Genomic DNA, 9,084 nt, shown 5'->3' with positions numbered 1-9,084 from the left:
AGTGATATGTGAGTTGGTATGGATGGAAGCATGATAATCATATGGTACTAGTTAGGTTGTGTGTTGTATACGTTTTTCTAGCATTTCTGATTTCAAGATTATTTTACCCCCGTTTATACAAGTATGGTTACTTTACTTCTGTTTCGTGCATACTCTTATTTGTTAGAAAAGGTGATGTTTGCTTCCGTAATTGTTGTGTTCTTATAAAAATAAATAAATAAATAAATATATATATATATATATATATATATATATATATATATATATATATATATATATATATATATTGCATCCGGTGAGTCTAGGTATCTTAGGTGAGTCCATGCCACGAATCTCCACCATTAGATTTCTGATTGAATGAGCGACTGAGATTAAATGTAGAGACAAGTATATAACCTACATTATTAAGCAATGACAGGCATAATCCCGCGTTCAATTTCTCTCTCTTCATTCACTCTTTTCCTCTCTCTACGAATTTCTCTGTTTCCTTTCTTCGTTCTCACGTAAACAAAAATCTAGCAAATTCACGAATCAATTGCTATTCAACAATTCTTATTCAACAATTCAATCAACTTTCTGTCATATCGTTCAATTCAATCAACCTAATTTTGATTTTCACTTCGTTTTCGAATACAGTTCATTCATACAATTCCTTTTTCCTTGTTTTTGGCTTTTTGTTGCTAGTATGGATTCCGATTCTACAGAGAACACCATGTGCGCAGGTAATTTCATAAATCCTTTGCTTTTTAGGTTTTTCGTTTTTCGATTTCATGTTTTCATTGTTGTTAAATTGATGTCGCTTTGCAATTTCTGTCGATGCTTTTAATTTCCTGCTATTAAGTTCCATTTATCATTAAGAATCCTTTGACACAGTGTGCAATTCTGTTATTTTAACTCAAGCTTATGATTTTACGCTAATTTGCACCAGATCTAGGTTTTTGTGTTGTTCATATGCAATGTTTTGATTGAATTGATATAGGTATACAATTTAATTGCAATTATGATTTTCAATTTCTCATGCGAGCTTCTGTATTGTAATTTGTCTCCTATTTCACATTAATTCGTCGACATCAGTTGAATCTTAGGTCAATCAATTTAGAAGGATTTAGATTATATGTGTTCTAAGTGTTTGTCAAAAAAATTGAGTTCTGATATAGTCATATTCAAACCTGGATTGCTTTCATGAAAATTGGAGTAACTTTGGGGATTAAATCAGCATTCTTAAATGTTTGACACCTCTTACTGTAATATCATTACTATAAAATTACAACTTGTTGTCAACACTGAACTGAAATAATTGTGAAAACGTGTTACTATATAATTGTGTAAGTACCTTATTTTGATGAAGTTTTCGCTGAATAATAGTGCTATTCCCCGTTTAACATTACAGAGTCTAGTAAGGTTAATAGAGTGCATATATTTGTTCTGCTGTCAATCCTTATGTACATATATTGTGACAGTAACAGTGTTACTATAACATGACTTCCCTTTGCAGTCCCGCTCGTCTATTAATATAAATAATACTTCTCTTTTCCCTTTCATATTATAGAGACCAGTAATGTTAATCAAGTCCATTCCACACCAATTGTACAACAGCACCCCAATGCTTAACCAAATAATCATCATGTTCTGTCTCATACACCTAATGGAAGTGAGCGGTGGATTCGTGTAGTTGAGAGCAAGTTCAGACCTACAATTGGTACAGTTTTCGGCTCACTTGAGGCAAGAATTTAATTCTACGGGGTCTACGCACGCGCATGTGGTTTTACTCCCAGGAATTACACTGCAAAAAAACTTCGAAGTGGCATAGCACACCAAAAATTTATAGTCTGCAATCGTCAAGTGTTTAGGGGAAATAAACAGAAATTGCATTGCAGTCCTGTCCATGAGCATAATAATGGTGACAGCTCTTTCACAATTGAAACGGTTAAAAGGCGAGTTAAAATCACAAGAATTGGCTGCAGAGCTTACGATAGATTTGCCTTTCTTAATGGGCTTGAGGGACCTGCTATGATTGATGAATTTTCTGAGTTTCATAACCATTGTCTCACCTCTGTTGGTAATCGAGATCTCGAAAAGATTTCAAGATCCCTTGACATGTTTTACAAACCGCTTATATTGGACAATTCCAAGTTGAACATCGGGGTAGGGAAGACTTTCAGGAAGGTTAAGGAGCTTGTACATGGGTATGAAAATATAGCTGCTACATTGGTGGACTTTAAAAACTTTCAAAGAGATATCAAGTGTTATATAGGGGAAAGAGATGTTGACCTTTTCCTTGATCGTCTTGAAAAGCTCAAAGCCACCCAACCCCATTTTACTTTGCCTATGATGTTGACGCGTGTAAGTGTCTCACGAGAGTTTTTTGGGCTGATTCCACATCAATTAGAAACTACTCATTCTTTGGGGATGTTGTGAGCTTTGACCCCACCTATGGCACAAACAAGTATGATATGGTTTTTACACCATTCGTGGGTGTTAATCACCACAGAAAGTCGGTATTTTTCGCTCCTTGTATACTGTCACACGAAGATGAAGAGTCATTCAAATGGACCTTTCAGCATTTCTTGAATGCTATGAGTCAAAAGGAGCCCCAATTCCTTATCACAGATCAATGCCCTGATATAAAAAAGGCCTTCCCCTCTGTCTTCAAGCAAGCTCGGTATCGTTATTGCATGTGGCATATAACGCAAAAGATTACGGACTAAGTGGGTTTAGCACTCTGCAAAGACACCAACTTTATTACTCGCTTCAACGCTGTCGTTTGGGACTCTGATTTGGAACCGTTTGAGTTTGAAGAGAAATGGCAGAATCTTATTTCAGATTTTTCAGCTGGAAGATAATGAATGGTTATCTACAATGTTCACTGACCGAAACCATTGGATTCCTGCTTACCATCGTGACCTTCCCATTGGCTGCATATTAAGAACAACACAGCGATCCGAAAGTGCAAATTCGTTTTTCAAGTGGTATGAAAATCACTTTGGTACACTGGTCGAATTTTGGATAAGGTAAACATCTCTTTTCCTTTGGTTACAATCTTTGTAAATAGCTTACGTTAAAGTAACACCGTTACTGTATCATTGTTACATTATTCATTTGTTGTGGTGCCCTTGTCACATTATTACTAGGTTCCAAATTGCTATGGAGCAGCAGCGCTACACACAAAGGTGCGACGATTATGATAGCGACCACTCATTACCTAACCTAGACACAAACATACATTTAAAAAACCATGGTGCTATTGTATACACACATGCCGTGTTTAAGATGCTCCAAGAGGAAGTAAAGGCTGCTATATCATGTGATATCACTGACTTTGACAAGGAAGACAATGTGCGGATAATTTTTGTGAAAGATGCTGAATCAAACAGAACTTTCAAGGTGACGTTCAACCTTTCAACCATGGATACAGAATGTGCTTTCAAACTCTTTGAAAAAATAGGGTTACTTTGCAGACATATTGTGTGGGTGTACAAGAGCTAAGGAATTCGAAAAATACCAAGAAAGTACATTTTAGATCGTTGGACCAAGAACTCTCATGCAACTAACAGGTTTGATTCGAAAACATTATTACTGACACATCTTCTTTGTTCCTCTTTAAAAGTTCTTACTCAAATATATTGTGATAGTAACAATGTTATTTTATGAACTTTGGCTTACTGTTTCACTTAATTTATTATAGTAACATTGTTACCATATAAAACAGTAACTTTCTATTTCATTATTAGGCTTGATTCCAATGGGAATGCCATCGAGGATTCAAGTATGGCTCAGTCTGATAACAGCCATGTGTGCAAGCTATGGGCAGAGTTCAGTACAACCGTTGGAGTTCTCAAAACTTTAACTGCGGTTCACATGGACGAATTAGCATTGTTACTAGTTGAGTTCTGGGAGAAATTATCTTTTCAACCACTTAAAAAAGATCAAGAAATAGAGATGCTCTTGGGTTGCAGCTCGTCGTCTGAAGTCACTATCCGGCCTCTGGTTAAAGCACACAACAAGGCGAGCGGAAAAAGATTGACGTCAGTAAAAACACAAGCCATTGAAAAGGCAGCAACGCCCAAGAGACTATGTGCATACTGCAAAGAAAAATTTGACCACGATAAGAGAACATGCCCTCTTCTCAAAGCTGATGAAGCAGCTGCAAAAGTATCTAAAAAAAATAGTCGTATATAGTGTCATGCTGTAACAGTTACATGTAATACTAAGAAGTAGTAGGATACTGTGTTGCTGTGACACTAACATTCGAGAAATGCTGAAAAATTATTCAGTTTGTGATGATGAAATAATGATTTTCATTCTAGAAATTGACATGGGAACTTGATATTTTAGCTAAAGTACTTGGGTTTTATACATCTAACTTCACATTTTCTCTAGTATTAATACCTTAAAAATTAATATTCCTTATATATGCAAATAGTAACAGTGTTACTATTACAACTTGTTTACGGAAAGGGTTTAAGGTTGGATTAGGCAGCTCCGCGAAGCGGTGACACCTAATCCAACCCTAAACCCTTTTCCGTCCCGTTATATATCTCAATTATCTATCAACCCAAGTTCTCAAGTTATGCTCAATAACAATATCTCTCAACATGAAACACAAACCTCGTTCACTATCCATAAGTTCAACTACTTAACAAATATTCAACCTAGACTACACATCACTCATTATCCACAAATTACTTCATACAATCATCTACCCAATTCAAGACACCTTACGCAAGCTAAAGTCACTTTCTTCTATTCCTAATCCCCAAATATTAATTATATACTTACCTACTTACACGGTTCAAATCCACAACAAAAGACTAAGCTCATATTAACTCTACTAACATACACGTCTCATGTTCATGACCATCAAGACACACTGGAAAGATGAACATAAGTGAAATCACACAAATGATGATCTTAATTCTGTTAGGTTCATATACCTATTATTAGACATTTCTAAAGGTGATCTAATTAACTTTTTAACTTTGTCACTAAAGATCTAGTGCATGCATAACATAAAAGAGATAAAAGAAAAACAATGTTCCTTACATTGTATTTGGTTCGATATTTTGGGCATAAATAAGGACACCTTCCTTATTTGTTCTTGAGCTTAACTATAATGGATGATCCTCCAAAAATCTCAAGTGTAGAGATTCTCCTATTGTTGCACCCAAAACAATTACCCTTAATACTAATATACTAATTAACTAGGTTAATATATTAGTGATCCTTAAATAGTCTAATAATATGTTTATTACTACACTAGTTATAATATGATGTAGTATTAGAATTTTGATGAACAATTTTGTAAAGTTTCTAAAACTATTTTAGAGAGAGTGAGGAGAAGTATGTTAGAATTAAAAATGCATGAATGAATAATAGAGAACCCTTTTCACTATGTTATAGGGGGGAGCGGGTTTTGGGGGTCTTAGAAGGCCAATGCATGGCCTTCTCCCTTTTACTTTTGTTCTTCACAAGAAAATAGATGCAAGGCTACTTACAAATAGGTTATGATTGTGTTTTATTTAACAATTAAATAAAACACCCACTAACTTATAACCCCCCCCCCCCCCCCTCTTTTCGGTCCATACATAAAATGGACATCCATTTTATGTTTGTGATTTTGTCAAATATCATTTGTTAGGTCATATGTCACACACCATGCCCATATCTATTTTTAATGCATATTTATCCAAATAAATATAATTTCTCAATAAATTAATTACATATGACAAAATTAGCTAGTTATTCATGATCACAAATAAAATGGTTTATGTTAATATGTTTCTACAACATTTTATAATCATAATTAACTATTCATTGTTATCTCAATTGTTTCATAAACAATAATCAATTTTAGTAATGAAAACATTTCAATTACTAAAATGAATCTTATTTATCAAATTATATTAAGATATAAATATTGTCACTCACAAATAAATTGTTCAATTTTTAAGGAGTTAATTAACTTGTATCATTATACAATTAATTAACTTATCAATTAAGGGAATTGTCCTATAGGTGTGACCTTAAGGGATCAACTGATCATCATCGTCAAACGACAGTAATGTCAAACTCTAGTTAGCCAATCATTACCGATTAATATTGATCAGTTGACTATATAAATGAATCATCCCTTACATATTCTTATCTTTAGATTTAAACATGTGATCGCACTATTGTTGCGGACACATACTCCAACAATCTCCCACTTGTCCGCGACAAGTGTGGGTCACCAATTCTCTTGTCCTATTACAATCTCCCACTCAATGCAAGGTGTGTTGCAGGTCGTACTTGCATTTGATCATATCTTGAGTGGTTTCCTAGACCTGGAGAGTAACTGTCTGACCGGAATTATCTACCGTAGATACCTTCCGAGCGTGGCCACGCATTTTCAGTTCACTACTCCTCGAGTGGCCCTGAGATTTTCAATAACCCTGACAGGAGGGGGAGGGGGACAATTCCTATCGCACTATTCCCTTCCTATAGCCACATTTCATCATGACCCAAAATATAGACAGTTGTAGAGTATAAATCAAAGCCATTCAGAAACTTGTGCCAACTTGGGCGAATAGTCTCTAGTCAAAAGAATTGACTCATAAGAATACTATAGTAGCTTTTCCCACGACCATGCTTTATGAATTTCCAGAACTCTATAAGCGGTCACTGCCCGACATAGTGTCCCATACAATCTCTCTTTGTGATCGACTAGTCATCCCATATGACCCTATGGCACTTGAACTTGCCATCAATCGCATCACACTCTAGCCACTTCGAGACGTCACCTCCTATAAGTAACTAGGGGCGAATCCTATGTTTATCCAGTTCACTTTAATAGGGTTCAAAATTGTCTCAACAACCTATTTGGATATAACAAAGTAATAAATAAATGAGTTTGCATAAAGAAACTTAAACCATAAATGCGATTATCATATATAAACCAAAAACAAAGTTTTTCATTTCATATCTTATAATCTAATACAAACTTGGATGTGTTTCTGACCCATGGAAATAACGATGATTCCAACTTCTCGATGCTTGCTTAAGACCATAGATGGATCTCTTAAGTTTGCATACCATGTTAGGATTTTTAGGATGTACAAGACCCTCAGGTTGTGTCATGTAAACTTCCTCCTATAAATACCCATTTAAGAAGGCGGTTTTAACATCCATTTGCCATATTTCATAATCATGAAATGCGGCAATCGCTAACATAATCCGAGTTGATCTAAGCATGGCTACGGGGGCAAAGGTTTCGTCATAGTGTAAACCATGAACATGGGTGAAACCTTTCGCAACTAGCCTCGCTTTGTAGACATCATGTAACATATCGTTTCAACCGCTTAAGTTCATGAGATCTGGTACTAGGAAATCTGTTTTGGTAACCACGGTGGTACTTGGAGGTTTGGTAGATGAGCGAACTTCGGGACGAAGTTCATTTTAAGGGGGGAAGACTGTAATACCCCGTATTTTATTTGAGCGAGATATTATTATTTAGTAGTATCGTAAAAGTAATTAATTGATTCATATTGTAAGACGAGTCGGGTTATAGTTTTAGGTGGCATTTTTGGGTCAAGATGTTATAACCCATTTACCCATTTACCATATAACCTAATTTTAACCTAAGATTAACCTAATCACTACCCTAATCCCTCCCTCATTTCCGCCTCCCTCTTCCCTCACGCCTCCCTCCTTTCCTCAACTGAGATCTCAACCATTCACGCATAAAGAGAGAGAGAGGGTAGCCATGGTTGTTGACGGCATAGCAAGGAGCAGCTAGGAGTGTTTGGCGGCGTTCTTAGGCGGCCCTAGGTGGCGGTAGTGGCGGCAGAAAGGTAAGAACAAACCCCCCCCTTTTCTCTGTTTTTGTGTTTCTGTCGGGGGTTTAATGTTGTTTCGTGACTAAGGAAGTTGTTCCTGGTGATTGTGGATGGAGTATACGGGTAGTGTGGTGTGAGATGAGTGTCGTGGTGGTTGTTGGGGTGGTTGTAAGTTGTGGTAGTGACAGAGAGAGGCGACGACGATAAGGGGTAACAAACGGGTTTAAAATGCGGGTTTCAGGCGAGTTAGAGAGGCTGGGTTGGGGTGGCTCCACCGTGGACTAGGGGGAGGTCGAAACGGTGGTTTTACCATGTCTTGGTTCGTGGGTTGACGAGAGGGGCTGTGGTGGTTGACGGGGTTATGGGTGTAGAGTGCGGTGGTGGTAAAGGAGAGAACATGGCTGTTTGGGGAGGCACGGCAGTGAACCGGCCAGATTGCCAGCCCTGGTTCGACTCGCCGGCGGCAGTCGACCAGGCTGGTGGTGGTCGTGGGTGGTGAGGTCAGAGTGGGTGTTGGGTCAGGTGGTTGTCGCGGTGGTGAGGTGGCTTGTGGTGGTGTGTGTGCGCGTGTGAAGGGGTGCGGGCTGTTTTGGTTTTTAAACGGTTTTTTTTTTCATCATTTAATCGTTATATTTCGTATCGGGTCGTATTCTAAATTAATTAACTTAATTCCCGAGTTAAGTAAATAATTAAAGACGGGTTGTTTGAATTGTTGTGCGACTCGGGTTTTTCCTTAAATCATTTAATTCATTAAAATGGTTATTTAATTTAATTCCGAGTCATCTAAATTAGTTATTTAATTTGACTCCCGAGTTATTTAAAATGTTCAGAGACGGTTTTGAGTCGAGACTGATTAAAAGAGAAAAGTTACTATATCGGGAAGTTTCTATTTTAAGAAATTCTATTTTTAGTAACTTCTATTTTGGGAACGGGAATAGTTAAGTAATTGGTTATCATTTCATTATCTTTCAGAGGGCGAATTATTGTGGATTATCACCGAGCTTCCGACCTTTTGACTGCAGTTCTGAGGTAGGGAAATACACTTGACTTACCGGTGTTGTTAAATTGTGTTGGGTTGTTGTGTTACATGTGACCGATTTGTGATCGATGATTTGTGCGTGGTTGTAATTTATGTTATGATTCATACATCGGAGTGTGGTTGATGAACTGTTCGTGTTGATTATGTTATTTCGTTATTTTGATAGCTGGCATGATTTCATTCATTGATATACATATCATGTTGCATTGATTACTGTTGAGCATTGCATAT

The 9,084-nt window shown here is 36.8% G+C and overlaps 1 protein-coding gene across 1 annotated transcript; it reads left to right on the top strand.

Annotated features, from left to right (window-relative positions):
• Window positions 1–685: 685 nt before the first annotated feature.
• LOC141641072 (uncharacterized) lies at window positions 686–4,179 on the top strand. The gene is made up of 6 exons (XM_074449749.1): window positions 686–722; window positions 859–934; window positions 1,776–2,343; window positions 2,824–3,011; window positions 3,132–3,446; window positions 3,732–4,179. Exons 1-6 carry the CDS (start codon window positions 686–688, stop codon window positions 4,177–4,179), a joined length of 1,632 nt encoding a protein of 543 aa, XP_074305850.1.
• The last annotated feature ends 4,905 nt before the right edge of the window (window positions 4,180–9,084 follow it).

The sequence above is a fragment of the Silene latifolia genome, chromosome 2 (assembly GCF_048544455.1).
Source record: "Silene latifolia isolate original U9 population chromosome 2, ASM4854445v1, whole genome shotgun sequence".
In the NCBI taxonomy this organism is placed as follows: Eukaryota; Viridiplantae; Streptophyta; class Magnoliopsida; order Caryophyllales; family Caryophyllaceae; genus Silene; species Silene latifolia.
The sequence above is the reverse complement of the archived record's forward strand: the minus strand, read 5'-3'. Positions and strand labels throughout refer to the sequence as shown.

Bases quoted from the DNA above. Each gene is read 5' to 3' on its own strand.
- LOC141641072 (XM_074449749.1), top strand. From the start codon at position 686: ATGGATTCCGATTCTACAGAGAACACCATGTGCGCAG. The intron at 723-858 runs GTAATTTCATAA...TTTATCATTAAG, and splicing joins AGAGAACACCATGTGCGCAG to AATCCTTTGACACAGTGTGC. The intron at 3,012-3,131 runs GTAAACATCTCT...CATTATTACTAG, and splicing joins CTGGTCGAATTTTGGATAAG to GTTCCAAATTGCTATGGAGC.